The 17226-nt window shown below is 37.3% G+C and overlaps 1 protein-coding gene across 12 annotated transcripts in view; it reads right to left on the bottom strand.

The window, feature by feature from the left end:
* NCKAP5 (NCK associated protein 5) overlaps positions 1–17226 on the bottom strand; it is a 400045-nt gene that overhangs the window by 188904 nt on the left and 193915 nt on the right. For all 12 annotated transcript variants that reach the window (XR_012044260.1, XR_012044259.1, XR_012044258.1 and 9 more), the window contains one exon: positions 13404–13537. Coding sequence is in view for 8 of the 12 variants with exons in the window: in XM_072873993.1 (XP_072730094.1) it covers positions 13404–13537 (134 nt within the window). In the remaining 4 variants the exon portion in view is untranslated. The remainder of the gene's footprint in view (positions 1–13403; positions 13538–17226) is intronic.

Raw genomic sequence — 17226 nt, 5'->3', positions numbered from 1 at the left:
CAGCCTGCAAACACCGATAAGGGCACTACAACTTAATGATCTAATCTGTATTCCTAGAGAATGAAAACTTAGTTCAAAACACACAGTTTACTTGGATTGCCAATGCAGGCACAATGTACAGCAGGATGTGCTTTCTCTGCTATGTACTGGCATGAAAAACTGCACAATTAAATCCCACAAATATAGGAGAACAAAAAGGAGGATTAAAAATGCTTGCAGAAAAAGGTATGTCAAGTTCTAAAATGCAGCACAACCTCCCGTGCCAAAACAAGACACTACAGAAATCTCTGTTCCCTTGCAGCGTTAAGCCTCATTGTCTCACATCTCCTCCTAACCACTTGTCTCATGACAAATGCAACTCTTCCTTGGCATGCCACTTCTTCATTCCTATCTGGAACGGTGGTGAAAACCAGGAAGAGCAAAATCCCTTATCTTGAAGAAAGCAATTGAACTAGGATTCAGTTATCATGAAACAGAATGATGCAAAAGAAAAATCTTCTCCAAGGTATATGTAAACTAAGAGTATGTATCAACAACCTAAAATACTCAAGTGTTCTCTACTATGTGACTTGTTCTGAACAGGATTTGTAGTTTCTCTGCATCCTTTTGCAGCATATCCTTAGTTATCTGATTGTCACAAGAGGAGCTCATTGTTTTATGCAACACAACATTCTATTGACATCCTTCAGACAATGTTTTCAGAATAACCTGTCCGTAATTATTAAACTGCATGCTTAGAAGATAACAGATGCTTTCTGAAATACATATTTAATTAATGCTATTTAATACACAGTTTGACTGAAGGGTAGCAGTGCCCAATTTGTACAATTTGAGATTATGAGGCAGGCACTACACATGGAATTAAAACCATGTTACACTGAAGCAATCATTCAAATCGATCTACATTTTCTTACAGTATCTGCAAACTGAAGCACACATTATGACCAAAGATAATCACATTAAGATTTTTGGCAATGCTTTACAATAAAAGCTATCTGCAATAGTAGACAGTAATTGTTACTAAACTGTAACAGAATCCCTATGGAGTTAGGAATTATAACCATATTAGTCATATAAATTCAGCATGATTAATGACACTGCAAAAAATATCAAGATTTTAAGCAATAAACCTGTTACGGGCAAAGCCTATGGTAATTACTTAGGTCCATTCCTGCCATAAGCCACATATAGCCAACTCTCATGGTTGCATTTTTAGTGCAGTCATCTAGCACCTTTCAGGAGCCAGTAAGGATCTGGCCCACCAATTTTCCTTATTTATTTGAATAGTTTGAATCATGTCAGGTGACTTAAAACTGTAGCATTTGTCCTTCAATGCTTTCTCCATCCTTAAGAAGGGAAATGCCCATTCCTTTCCAGGGGACATTCCCTCTGCTAGGTCTAGATCCAAACTCAGTAAGAATCCTAAGCCTTTCCTTCAAACAGGAGTGAAGAAAGACCTCACAGCTGTTCTTACTGATACTGATGGACTCAAACCAAGCATCTTTTCTTTTTTAAATCCCATTTTTCCTCTAAGCAAGTTCCGTTGCACAAGCAACGAAATGCACAAGCAACATCCATGCAGCTGAAACAAGCTTCTTATGTCTTCAGGGCACAAATCCCTGAGGATGTACCATAGAGTATCTAGCAAAATGTAGTATCAGAGTAAGGGATGAATAATTAGAAGAACTAGGTCTATAAGCCTATACAAGAAAAGCAAATCCCATCCTGTTCTCTTAATGTTTACCATATACTCTGAGAAGCAAAACTCCAAAACAGTTTGCATCTAATATAATAGCTTTTCAGCTTTAAATGTACTCTCTGCAACTTTTAATAATCATATTTGAAATGTGCTCATAGGATAAAATACACACCCAAAACATTTTGATAAAAGAAAAAGATTAAAACTAAATTTTTAAGTTGCCCTGTCCAATTTTGAGCACTGACAAACAAATGAACTGCTGCATGGCCTGTTACATTAGAACAATACTGTGGAATAATTACAAGTTCTAAAGTAAAATTAAAATTACCATAATAATTCTCCTGTGAAACAATCCAATCTATGCAGACTACAAATTGCTACTAGGTTGAAAAAATATATTACCACCTCAAGTCAGGCAGATAAATTATTCTATTTCCATTAGTTAGTGTAGGTACTTAAGAGGTTATGCAGAGCAGGATGACAAACTGATTATATTTACAAATTATGTATTGGTCACATTTAAAGACCAGCTCTTTACTTGCACACCAGCACTAGAAAGCCAGCTATGCAAACTGTGAGTAAAAGATACGATTCTACAACAGTTGCTTATTGATGAGAGCAAAAGTCCCAATCTATAGGGCCCACCTTCGGATACAACAGGCGATACCAAGTTGGGACATCTTTGTGCATGTTTTCCTATTCTGTTGCCTGTACCATTTCCTTTAGAGTACTTTACAGAAAGCCCTTTTCTCCTCCCTGCCTCATACACACATGAAAAACAGAAAACCTTGCTTTGAAATCTAAGACAAAGGATTCCCCTATTATTCTACTGAGAGAGATAACATTCAGGATTTCATGTTCTTATCCCCTGTACCACAAATCTGCACATCTGTACCATTTAAGGCACGAAACTCCCCAAAGGTACCTGAAGCGTTCCTTTCCTTCTGCCCTTAATGACAGCAGAAGGCACACCAGTATCTTAAAAAGGCTGAGCACCTTTCTGGATCAGATTTTATCTGCTTGCAATTAGAATGGGAGTGTAGGCTCCCTGTTTTAGTTTGTTGTAAAATTGTAAAGGTAAAATTTAGACTCAGTCAACCAATGATCCTTTGAAGATTCCAATCATGCTCACAAAAGAGAAGTATAACTATCAAGATCATTTGGTTTTATGTCAGCTTTTTAATCATAATATTCCCTCACGATTTAATTTGCTCTGTACCTACCACCATCAATCTGAATATACACCACTGCCCATTAATGATACATTTACAGTTTATAACACAACTTTTATAGTAGAGGAAAATTATTAATACAAGCCACCTCAAGCATCTAACAGAAAAACAACCACAAAAATCATGATCATAAACTCATGTTTCTCTCTGACCCATTAGTAAAGAGAAACAGTCTCTAATCTGCAAATTGCATGTCAGATATGGCTTTTAAGTATAGGTTTACAATCATATGACAAAAGGAACCACAAGTGTGATGGGATCAGCAAATTAAAATGGGATAAATCCATGTTATCTGGGTAGTGACTTAAATCTGAACATGGAATCAGAGGATCAGTCTTAACTAACATTATACATATTGATTTTAAAAATGTGTGTCTTTCTGACTCTCCAAGAGAACTGCTCACTTTCAAGAAATTAGTCTCAAAGTGTGGACAGCACATGTATGCCTGGCATGAGCACACATAAGACCACCTGTTGTGAAAGGCACATGCAATGGAGGTTTCAAAATATTCCTGTCATTTCCATTTCATACCCTCTCCCTTCCCAGGAATGAGTAATTAATAAAAGGTACCATTGTACAACACTACAGGGAAACAGAAGACTTTAAAGACAGACTGAGTCATTGTGTTGGTGTAGAAAACAACTCTGGTAGACAGTCCTGTAGCTCAAACCAGACTGATGCTTTTAAAGAGAGTCTTTAAATTTACCACAGTCATCCATGACAGATCCTAAGGTAACATCTGTTCTTTGCCAGCTTTCTTCTTGCCTGTTCTCCTTACTTAGTTTAACTTCTCTAATCATTTTACTGAGACATAATTTCCATTTACACAGATCTCTCTGAATTACTGGATTCAAAAATGTAAATGACAATGCTGTTTCAAAGGTGAGTCTCTGTAGTATATTCTACTGTAAGGATTCAAGATATTTATCACCCCATTGTCCTTCTCTCACAGGTATTCTCTCAATTTCCTTTTTAATATTCTTTTGTTATACAGATATTATGAAATGAAGACAATATTTTTAAAAGACAAAGGTACACATACAATCTGAAGTAGAGAATTTTTCCATGTTCAGGTTCAGAAGGATGGATCTGGCTTTCACATGAATAAACTAAAGTGTTGAAGACTTCTAACCCATCAAAATTAAAAAGAAAACTCTCTCTTATTTGTTTTGGTAGGAAACATGGCAGAAAGAATTATTGGTATTTTTAAAAGCACTTGGTTATATGAAAGGCCCTCTTTTTTGAAACAGAAGAATTTTCAGATTATATGGAGCCGTTACTATATGCTTCTTCTAAGTATGTCAATAGCAAAATCCATTAATGAGGAAACAGTATACAGAACTGACAAAATTAGGTGGTCTTATAAGCAAAGGCAATCTTCCATTTTAATATTTTTAAAGCACACATGAGCTTTTAACACATGTACAAAAGTGATTTACAGTATTATGATTGCAATTTAGACAGAAGCCTGTCATCTTTAAATATATTGCCTATTACAATATTTTCTGCAAAACATTGTAAAATTATTCTAATACATTTGGTTGGAAGGAGTTCCTAATGGGTCAAGTAAGGGATGAACCTCACATCACAGGACATGGGAATATCACAATTTTTTTCCACCATGAAGTTTTCCCAAAGCAGATAATCTGTAGCTGCTACTAAGGATGGAGCATCTGATTCTAGACATGTCCTAACTTCAAAAGCACTTCAAGAGAGATACTACAGAGCATTGTTAACCACAGCAGTTCTTCTCTGAGTACGTTAAATTTAATTAAAAAACTCTTCCTGGAAGAGTTTCTCAGAAGCTACGTATTAGAGCACAGGCAACTGAACTGAGCACTGGGACCATAATCGCTTGGTCTTCTTCACGAAGACTATTGTGGAACCATATCTAAATTTTATTAACAACAGATCGGTCTCACCTTCTATGCACAATTTCTTAGTTATATATAAGTAAATAGCACTCCTTTGGGACTTCACTCATTCTTCAACTGCCTACACATACAGTTATCAGTGGTTGTTTGACTACAGTTGGTGCCTGTGGGTATGATCAAGAAATCCTGGCTGAATCTACTTATCTTAATTCTTTAACTGGTTACCTTTCACATTCTATCTTGTGACCATCCTTGTCAATCTTTATTGGTATATGTATGCTATTATTTTCCTTTAGGGAAGACTAAGACAGAACTGCTGTTAAGCATTCCTGGTTTCTCATCTATTATATGCCCTTCTATACTCCTATCTTCCACATGATTTTCTGTTTAAAATTACTTTTCATCCTTTTATAATCTCTGTAAAAATGCCTTAGTTGTGTATAAATATATATATATCTTTATATATATATATAAAAAAATAAAATAACTCCAAATAAAAGAGTGACCTAAGTATGAAGGAGTTTGATTTTTCACATAGAGGGGGTAACCATGCATGGAAGCATCAAGGCAAGCTACGGAGAAAAAGTGATGACGATCTTCCAGTGTAATCAGGGCAGGTTCTTTCCTGAAAAATTGCTCAGAAGTAGGAATATAATGTTAAAAGAAAGCATTTTAAAAGATGTTCTTTTAGACCACAGCTAATTAATATCAAATGGCTTGACTTAAGGGAAAAAATAAACTAAAGGAAAACAAATGGTTTTCTGCTGATCTTTGCAGATCTTTTTCTGGCAGATTTGCTGATCCTTCTGCTGGTCCTTGGAATTAAGGTATCTGTCATGTCTAGCAAAGGAATCTTTTTATTAAATATGCAAAGGAATGTGTTGGTTTTGAATAGTCTCTTTACCTTATATGGCATCAAGGAATTGCAGAATAGCATGTGACACATCTGTGACTTTCCTGATTTCCCAAGTTCGAAAGAAACCAAACTATGGCAAGTTCCACAGGAAAGAAACAGTCAGTATTTTAACTTTCCATGTTCCAATGCAATTTTAAAAATACATCTATAAGAACAGCAAACCAGCAATAAGCAACAGAAGTCCTCCTGACAACCACAGGTCCTATCTACCTTGGAAACATCTTACGATACATGACTGCACAGCTCTTAGGCAGCAACATTACTCAGTAATAGAGCTTAGCTCCTGTATCAGCACGGTCCTTTCACAAATCTAAACATGTTTTACAATGGAGAATTATCTGTAGCTAGAAATACCTGCAAAAATATGCCTATTATTGTGCAAAATAAAATGCACAGAGCCGTGAACTTCGACAGGTACAGGATTTCACAGTACATAAACACCAAACATGAACCTCAATCTCTTTAAACAGCAGTACCAAGGGAGTCTGCAATTTCACCAAAATGAAGTTTTCACTGTCTTCGAACATAAAAGGGTCTGTAAACCCAATCACTACATCTGCACAGGAATCCCTACTCTTACTCTCAAGCACAATCTTATTTGGGACACGCTTCCAGGAGCTTCCTTCAATATTGGTGGAGATCTCTGACTGTGGGAATGAAACAGCCATATAACAAGAGACATTATGGATACATACCACACACTACCTAATATAGACAGGTTCTGCTTGGTCAGGACCATGGTATGGGAGTGCAGAGGATATTCAAACAATCTTTCTATTACAAAAATTAATGCATGGAGGGAACTATATGTTGTGTGTGGACCTGTATATGGGCATTGGTAACCTACTGTTAAATTGTGGTGAAAATGTTGATATATTGTTTTTATGTTAGGCTTTGTCTTGTATGTTTTAAAAGACAGGCTAAACCAAAGGATTACACTGTAACCTAGTGTCCACAGTGTCCTATTACCACAACACCTAGTACTACTTTGGTGCTAATCTATTGCATTATGCAAAGGAAAAAAACCACTATATCCTATTAGATTGTAGTGCTAGCTAGAACAGAGGAAGCAGAGTATCATTTCATGCTCTGATAAATCAGTAAAAGACAATAGATGCAACCTTCCAGAAATACAAGTATGACGCATATTGTCAGCATATAAATAAATACAAACCAAACCCAGGATTTTCTGAGCACACAGATAGCCATGTTTTTATCTGTGGAAGATAAAAATTACCTATTTCCCTGGCCCCCTTGAAAGAAGCTTTCAGCAACCAAGAGCTTCCATGAAACACCGCCATATGATTTACTAGTGCATCAGGGTACTGAAACAGGGCTGGCTCTTAATGTAGCTTCAGTGCCTGAAGAGTCCACGGAAGATCGGGAACTGCATGTACCTCTACGTGCATCTTTAATAATGCCTGAAGCAAAGCAATCCATTGCTCTCTAAAAGTGTTACATAAGTCAATATACATCATGCAATATAGTCCGCTGTAACTTCTGGTCCTTGCATGACTTCTGTGTTTTGAGTTTACACTGGTTCTTCAGCCCTCTGCAATCACCCTGACCTCATTGCTTTTGTTCTTTCTCAAATTCTGTATGAAAATATGTATTTCAACCTGATGGTTTCTAACATGAGAATGAGAATTGTAGTTTTTTAAGAAAACTGAGATAACACATTCTTTGAAGATATGTACTTTCAAAACCACTGTATTCATACACAGCACAGAACAGTGGAAAAAATGAAGCCTGGTATGAAAAATTATAAAATTCCTTTTTTTCTTCTTGTTGGTCGAACAACACGAAATCAGCATATTTAGTTCAAAGTAGCCCATGAACTGAGTGGGGTCAAACTCCATATAGAACTTGGGGCAACCTCCTCTTTGGGCTTAATTTCATGGGTTTAGTAAAACCATTCCTTTATTTTCTGCCAGATGAAAACTATTCACACAAAAGCTCCTTGATCTTGCTTAAAATAGTGCTTGATACTTCTGAGCAACAATTAGAGATGAAATATGTACCTAAGCATTGTACATGCACATAAATAAAAATACTAATATACTCACCCCATCAGTGTTAATCTAAAAGAAACGTCATCCTTTTACTCTGTCAATTCTAATCAAAAGACAAGATCGATATCCCAAGCATTAGGTCAAAGCCCTAGTAAAATGGTATTCACACCACGTCCTGAGGCTCAGCCAAGTCCAGCCAAGAGCTAAGCAGTCCCCCAGTGAAAGCACTCTGCCCAGAGCACTGAGAGCAGCAGCTCCAAAACTGGTGCCTGTGACACAGACATCAGCCCCACCTCTCTTACACCATACACCGGAGAGCCCTCCCAGTACTCAAAGACCCCAGTGGGAGGAACCCCACGCTGGAGCAGGGGAAAAGTGTGAGGAGGAAGGAGTGGCAGGGATGAAGTGGTTTGAACTGATCGCAGCAGCCCCCACCCTCCCTTACCCCCACCAACCATGCTGCTCAAGGGAGGAGGTAGAAGAGTCAGGAACGAAGGAATGAAGTTGAGCCTGGGAAGAAGGGAGGGGTGGGGGAAGGTGTTATTAGTTTTGCCCTGGTTTCGCACTGTCCTCCTCTATTTTTAATTGGCAATAGATTAAATTAATCTTCCCCAAGTCGAGTCTGCTTTCCCCTTGATGGTAATTGGTGAGTCATCTCCCTGTCCTTATCTCAAAGCATGAAGGTTTTTTTCTTATTATTTTCTCCCTTGGTCCTGTTGAAGAAGGTGCGTGAGAGAGCGGCTGGGTGGGCACCTGGCAGCCAGACAAGGTCAACCCACCACAACCTGTTTGAAGATGGACATCTTATAGTTAGCAGCAAAGGAGGAATTAAATGTACAAGTGAGATACGCACCAGACATGGAGCACTTTCAAGTCAGCAAGTTGTGTTTTATACTTATTCACTAGTTTTCTTTGTAATATTCCACACAGTCTCATCTAATAGAATCTGGAGGTATCTAAAACCACAGGGCAGGATGACAAGGTCAGCGTTTGATATAAATTCTATCTTTGTGACAATCTGCCTCCCGCAATAACCCTACATACAGGCCACGCAGGGAGGATGATAAGAGATTACTGCAGAACTACACAAAAGAGGAGAACTGTAGACAGCTCCTTCTGTAATCTTCCTCTGAGACAAGGAGTGAATTCCCACATAGTATTTTACTCATCCCTGCTATGACAAAATCAAAAGAATACCATCAATGGCTGCCAGGAGAGCATTTTAATCTCCTCAGAAACTAGATTAAAATGTTATTAACGGTTTAAATTGGCATTCAATGGGCATTAGACAAACTGACTGACCACAGGGGCTACCGAGGCATCCTCCTGGTTTATACTTTTCAGACACGATCTCTGTTGCGTATGGATTACTGGTCATGGCAGTAAGGCCACTGACGTGCAAGCAGGTCGTGACCTCTAGATCAAGCAGATGTGATAGTGTAAGAAATTACAATGTGATGATGCAACATCAACATGCTGATGCAATGCAAAAAATCTCCTTATCACAGCAGCTAGGAAAACAGTTATGACTTCCACTCACCTGATGACAAGCCAGAATGGAGCAAGGGAAATTAACAATAATTGGTGAAAACCAAGTGGGATGTGCTTAAAGCAACAGCCACACAGCCCTTTTATGTGAAGTGTTATCAGATTTGTAGTAGTCATTTTTCCCCTTGTCAGAAGTGACAGGCTTAACCCTATGGTCAATATTAATGTGAGGGGAACACTGAAATACAATCTAATGAGAACTGCACTCATCCTATTCGCAGGACCCTGGCAGATCAAACAAGGACTGTTTCCTACTTTTCCAATAACATCCATTCGTAAAAGCCTGAGGCAGTTTTCCAGTCACAGACATTGATACGTATAAACAACATCATCTTAACTGAAAGAATTTTTGAAATTTACCCAAAGGGGATTTTAAGATTTGATACTAGCCTCTTCAATTACTGTTTACACATATACTTTACAAAAGTGTGTTTTATTGAACTTGTTTTATTTAGACCAAAATAGTAATCAAAATAACTTAAGTAAAGCTACGTTTTTTACTGCTTTAACATTTACTCCCAGTTTGGAGGCACATGTACTGTATGCACTCAACAGACAACAATTTCTATTGCTTACTGATGTACAGCAGAGAAATGTAATCAATTTATATTGTGTGTATTAGTGTGCTTTTGAGAGTGATACTATAAATCACACCTACTGCTTCAGGCAGGGTTGTTGCATTTCTGTTCCCACTGTTGTAGAAAGATGCTGAAAGTAGGAAAAGCACAGCTGAAACCAAGAACAAGGATGTACAGGAGACACAGTATATTTTCTTCTCTAATGTCCAAGATACAAGAAGTTCAAGGAGGAACTAATGTTAAACTGTGAGCAATCAAAAAAGCCCCCCAAAACGAACAAACAAAAAACAAACCAGAAAGAATTAACCTAATTGCCTCCAGAGCCAGATAAAGAGGCAGCAGGCATAATACTAATGTAAATGGTGTCCCGCCAGTATATACATGACAGTTGCCAACAATCAAAATGGGAAAGTCAGACTGCATGGCACTGTCTTGGAAGAAACTGGGCTAATAGGTATTTATAGGGTTAGTCTTCGTGCATTTGGGCAACATTCATCTATACATCGTTATACCAAAAAGGGCCTTATAGAATTTAACAGAACAGCTGCAGCAAAGCAACAGATCTCAGCGGTTTTGAGAAAGAAAGCATCAAGGATTTCACCTCAAGGTGAGATTATACTAAGGCAATGCAAAAATAACTGCATACAACTACAGTCTAAAATCCTAGCTTTAGCATTAAATGGTTTTCCTGAAGGATCTTTCCACGCCTTAAATATATTCACCTCCAATAAAATTAGGAAACAAATTTAAAACTACATGGATACACCACAGTAGAATTCTGGAAAAGAAATTTGGTTTTAAAAGCTCTTTCTCATTCTACAGCAACTGTCACATATTTATCAAACTAACCACTGTGTCACTTTAAGGCTCTGGCAGATTTATACAGATGTTAAGAAAGAGAACTTCGATTTATTTCAGACTCCTAGCCTGGAATATTGCTTACTTGGTAAGAACAGAAATGTCAATCAATAAAAAAACCCTTTGCCTTCTGAACTCCTCAATCTCAAACTATATGCTTATATGACAGATTAAAGTTTTCACACAATTTCAGATAGGAATAGGCAGCTTTCCTCCCCTGATTACAAAGGTCAACTTACAGCTTTCCACAAACTATCATGTTTCATTCTTTCAAAGATGCAGAGAAAATATTTTGAGATGCAAAGAAACATCCTCCAAATCACAGTTCAACCTACTGCACTGCATGTATATGTAGGAATATCTATGTAAATCCACTCAGTTCAGGAATTACACAGATTTAAAAGATTTATGCTATAACATATGTTCTTTCTTTAGTCTATCTGCATCTGAAAGCCAGAATGTTTGGGTCCAAAGTATTATTCTCTAGCCATCTTCTTCCAAAGCACTTTCAAGCACTTTGCTTGATTTTAATATCTCCTCCCATCGCCACCTGTCTTGTCCCATTTAATTGTTCTCAAATTGAGAAAAAAGTCTCCAATCCTTCAAACAATACAGAATCTCTAAGCAGCACAAATTATCCAGTTGCCAGTTTCATTATTTGCTCAAGTAGGGTAAGAAAAAATACACTCATTTAGGAAGAAAGTCTGTTTGTGTAAGCAAATATCTTAATATTCTACTAAACATAAGAAAAAAATAACCTCTAATATTCATCATAACAAACATAATGTTTTAAAAGCAAATGAAGCATTTAAGTGATGCATTCTCTTTCTAGCATCTGGTCTACACTAAAATAAAATCATACCCCAATGAAGCCAATGGCAGTTTTCATCATTGGTAGTAACAGGGCCAACCCCAGGTGCTATTAATGAAACATGATATTTAAGTTTGCCTTCAACCAGTACAGCTAGCATGCAGACAGCCTTACAAAGAACATAGTACTGATTTAGATGGCATTCACCTTTATCTAAATGAGAGGTACAAAAATAAAGAGACAAACAACTTTAATCCAAAGAACTTGCATCCCTCTGCTTCTTGATAGATCAGAGCAAGCAAAACTGCAAACAGTAAAGGAAGAAAAAGAATGGATTAATTTGAAGATAGTGGACTTCAGGGATCCTAACTAATAATACAGTTTTTCTTTTCAGAAGCACTGTAGAACTGAATCAGACTACCACAGTTTCACAGGAATAATGAAGGGTTATCCTGAAAAGATCCGAATATGCAACAGCTAAAATTTTACCAAGTTACTGGGTGCGTTACTCTGGAGACTGGTTTCCCCTCACCTCTTCTTTTCTTTTTTTCTTAATCAGAGCTACACCATCTTTAAAGTTTATTTCAAAGGCTTCTAGTTATTGTAACAATAACACTGTTCTAAATTCAGGACCTCAGGAAATTCTTCCATAAACAAAGATTAATATACAATCGAGCAAAATATTCTAACCAAGAATACTCATAGGGTGGATTTATTTCATGTATATTATTCAGGGAGTCTCATCAGAATAAGTAAAATTTGAAACCAAAGATCACAGAACAAGAACAACAAAAAAAAAAATAAAAAAGAAATATCCTTAGCATTTTTAGCAAAAGAATTTCTGACTTACCTGAAAACTTTGATAGTTTTTTAAAATCTGAAAAGCATTAATGGAAATTTTCCAAAAACAAAATAACAGATCAGAACAAATTTTATTATTGCTAATAACAGCTCTTGCAGCATTGCCTAGAAACCCAATCTTAGATCAGGGGAGCAGCATGGTAGACACTGAGGGAAAAAAACTACAAAAAAATGCCCAACACAGAAAACCCTAAAAACCCCAACAAAAATAACCAGAGAAAAAACCCACCCCACAGCTTGTTTTCACCGTATTAAACTGAACTTGAACTTTTCAACGATTCAGGAGCCTGAGGGAATGAATTAATATTCAGTCTTGATGGAAAATATACAACATAAAATTCCATTGTCTCTTTTTATTTTGTTTTGATTGTTTTGTTTTGATTGTTTTGATGTGAAAAAACCAATAAAAATTTCTATTTGATGTACAAGATCTCATCATGCATCATGAAAACAATAAATAACTCAAATTGTTACTGTGGTCATATGAATGGTTTGTCTTAAATCCCAGTTCTAAGATGGTTCCCTCGTAAGCAGAGCTCTGTTCTAGCACAAAGCTCTGGTCCAGTCAATGCAGGAAGAGATTTGAAGCATGTCCAACCAGGGTGATTACCTAGCTGGTAAAAGGCATCACTTTTTTTCCCTTTATTCAGATTGATCAAACCCTTTCTTGATGGTTAACAGAAACAAGCAACCACATATCAACTTATCAATGACATGCACTTTTTGAGAAGTGAAGATCTGTACTTAGAAAATTATTGGAAATTCTAATAAATGCAAAATCTCTAGAAATGAAAATTTTCACCATTACATAGAATGATGGTATAAGCCCTTGAAGTTTTACAGGATGCTAATCATCATTGAGCCAAAAGCCCATTATGTTTACAGAATTTCAGAGGGAGAGCAGTTTTTGCCTTCGATTCTATAGATTCCAGCTATCAACAGCTTTGATCAATCTTTTTGCACCAAAGTATGTTCTTCCAGTATTTCAAACATAGTTTACTTATGCAACATACCTGGAAAACTGTTCTTGCAGCCCATGCATCTGAGCTCTGCTACGCTCTGACTCCAGTGTCACCTCCCGTAATCTTTTTTCACTCTCAAGTCTTAAATGTCTTTCTTCCTCCAACTCATGTATCAGCTTCTCACGCTGAAAGACCATAAAACGTTATGTATTAATTGTACACGTAAAACATACTTTTAGCAAAAATTTAAGATTTAATTTGGGAAAAATCATCAAACAATCAAAATAATTACCCTAACCATCCAGTCCCATCATTTTTTGTATAGCAATGTTACATAGAATAACAAACTAGAGATGGAAAGCCTTTCAGAATATCCCCATCGCGTTGAGCTACTCTTACTTGGCTCAGACTCACTGAAGTCAGCATATTTAAAAACAAACATCCACCCTCTTCTTCAAAGCTCTTTTTCTTCACCTCCACTCAAAATAAACGTAAAAAATCATATTTGAGGTCTGTGATCTACCTTGCTTGAATGCAGACACAGGAAGCATGAAACAAGTCAAGAGAACAACTTGTCACCCATCCCTTAATGTTTCAGTCTCAAGAGCAGAGAAGGACCTGCTTCTACACCACTGGTTTTCTTGTTTTGGCTGAGACGAGGATCCCTATCAGTAGGACAGAGTCTATTTGAATCTATTTACTGAAATACTATGACAAAAAATATGTTTTTAAAAACTGAGTACCAATCAAACAAATATGAGAGAAATAAAAATGTCATTAATTTTACTAATAGTTCTCAAAGGCAAATAGCATATGGTTGTTGCTAATTCTTAAAACAGCGGACTGAAAAACTCAACCCACAACATACTGCACTACTGTCATGGTTTAACCCCAGCCGGCAACTAATCCCCACACAGCTGCTCGTTCACTCCCCCCCACTGGGATGGGGGAGAGAATTGGAAGAGTAAAAGTGAGAAAACTCGTGGGTTGAGATAAAGACAGTTTAATAGGTAAAGCAAAAGCTGTGCACACAAGCAAAGCCAAACAAGGAATTCATTCACTGCTTCCCATGGGCAGGCAGGTGTTCAGCCATCTCCAGGAAAGCAGGGCTCCATCACATGTAATGGTTACTTGGGAAGACAAACGCCATCACTCCTAATGTCCCCCCCTTCCTTCTTCCTCCTCAGCTGTATATGCTCAGCATGACGCCATATGGTCTGGAATAGCCCTTTGGTCAGTTGGGGTCAGCTGTCCCGGCTGTGTCCCCTCCCAACTTCTTGTGCCCCTGGCAGAGCATGGGAAGTTGAAGAGTCCTTGACTTAGTATAAGCTCTACTTAGCAGTAACTAAAACATTCCTGTGTTATCAACACTGTTTTCAGCACAAACCCAAAACATATCCTGATACTAGCTACTATAAAGAAAATTAACTCTATCCCAGCCAAAACCAGCACAGCTACCTGGACAAATCTACATATGTCATAGCCTAATCTTTTTTTTTTTTAAAAAAAAGAAAGAACATCATATAAAAGGGTACCTAATGATTTCAAACCCCTATTTTAAAAGTAGCTAAATGCAATTTAGGACAAGCAGGGGAATGAACTGAAAAGTTATAAAAAAATGCTATTGGAATTAAAAAAATGTATATAAAGCCTTTTCCATGTGACACTGTTACCCGGAAATTGAATTAAATTAAATTTTTCCTTGTGCATTTCAATGAGATAACAAATCAACAAAAACCCCCAAGCAATTTACATGGTACTACATTATACCCTGTCAGCGAAGGGGTTCCAATGTCAGTTGTCTAAGAAAAGGTTAAGCCATTGGAAAGCTCCAGTGGGTTCACCACCTATATGCTTTGAAAAATCTCTGTGCCCATGGTGCAGTGCGATTTGTAGCCTGTCAGACAGTCTGACGTAGTTCCATTGCTGACCTAAATTTTCATGACATACCTGCAAAAATGTATCTAGAAATTATACATACAGTTTCATTAGAAAATAACAAAGGTATCTTAGTGTTAAGTCATTAAATGGGGGAGACAGATTATTTGTACAAGTCTCACAGCTATAAATCTTACTGGATAATAATTTACAATAGCAGTAACCAAGGGACCAAAAATATGAACATTACCAAGTGGAAAAGGTATCTTAAAGACAGTGATAAATAAGCAGATGCCACAAAGGGAGGCTGCAAAGGATTAAATGAAGTATCTATATGGTTGTGAAAAAATATGGGGAATTACTCAGAGAACAGAGGGCTTCTGTCTAGTTGGTCATATGTAATAACTGGAAAATGGAAAACTGCAAAACAAGAAACAAATTACTGGAAAATAAATACATTATTCTAAGTAAATTATCTAATTACTGTCCTTATTGCTACATAACCATGTTCTGCCAGGTGCTGAGTAATCCTTGGTTTCTGCCAAGCTAAGAAGAGCAGAGTGCTCAGCACCAGGCAGAAGATACACAGCACCTTCAGCATAGAGTACGGCTCACAAAGGATAACTCAGGCTAATGATACGGGAAGAATATTCAAAGCAGTTAGTATTTCTCCAGCTTAGATCCCATCAATGTCAGCTTCAAAGTTATACTGTTCCAGAGGCCCTTGCTGAATACTGTTAGCATCTTCTTTTGTAGAAGCATTTCACTCCTGCTAAAGAGACATCTAGAGTTTCCAGAGAGTCAGAGAGTAGCAAGGAAGATGACATAAAGAAATATATAGTTACCACTCAGGGCATAAGACAAGCTTTCAGAAGATACTGGTGTCTACAGAAATTGGGCTTAAAACCAAATACGTAACTGTCCCTATAATAACTGATATGCCACCTTGGAGGAAAATCAGGTACTGCTGTGAACCCCTGAGTGCCCAAGCTGACTCAAAGCACCAGGCCGTGCATGAGCTACCTGATGCACTAAGAGCTTAACTATGATAATGCACTGAAGACCAGAGATTCAGCCATGCCTTCAACACTCATTCAGCACCATTACTGCCACAATGATCTTATTCTGATATAGCAACTACCTCTATATGTCTGCTATGCTGACCATGCTCTGGTCCTCAAATAAACCTTCTTTCTACATAAAGTACAAAGCCAGATCTCCAGGGGGGGAGAGACAAAATGTGACACTTCAGAAAGCAGATGAGTATCTGCCTCGCTGCCAGGATGTTTTGCAGGTTGCACACAGCTCTGCTGACTGTCCTGCAGAATGAGTGTGCCGTATCTACGTGCATGCCCGTACTGCTGCTAATCACAAACCCACGTTTTCTCATAGAGCATAGAATATACAGTAGAGATTCACAAATCCACACTTTCCCCTACAGGTCAAAGAGCTGTATAAGCTATTTCTAGGTTTCATTTACCTCTTGCTGATAGGTCAGAGAATGCTGTTCTTACCATTTACTCCTTCTATTCACGTGAGGAAGTCTGTATTACTGTCCTACACAAAAAGATCAGCACATCCACATGATTATTTTTTTTTTTAAGAAGAAGAAAGGACCTAGAAATTACCTTAAGAAAAGTACCCATAAACCAACAACAAATTCACATTACAAGAACAATAACATTACAGGAATTAAATGCTTAAACATTAGGAACTTCTGGAATGAGTTAAATGTCCAGTTCCAATTCAGCCACCTCATGGGCAAGCATAATGACACAGCATATATTATATTATATTACATTACATTATATTATATTATATTATATTATATTATATTATATTATATTATATTATCACATACTATTGCTGTACAAAACTTATGCTTCTTTCAGGGTTTGAGATGAACAACAAACAAGTCACAAGGCTACAAGACCAGAAATAAAAGCACTAACATATGGCCCTGAAATTCCAGGTTCTCTTCCCAGCTACCAAAAAT

Source organism: Ciconia boyciana, chromosome 10 (genome assembly GCF_034638445.1).
Source record: "Ciconia boyciana chromosome 10, ASM3463844v1, whole genome shotgun sequence".
NCBI lineage: Eukaryota > Metazoa > Chordata > Aves > Ciconiiformes > Ciconiidae > Ciconia > Ciconia boyciana.
The sequence above is the reverse complement of the archived record's forward strand: the minus strand, read 5'-3'. Positions and strand labels throughout refer to the sequence as shown.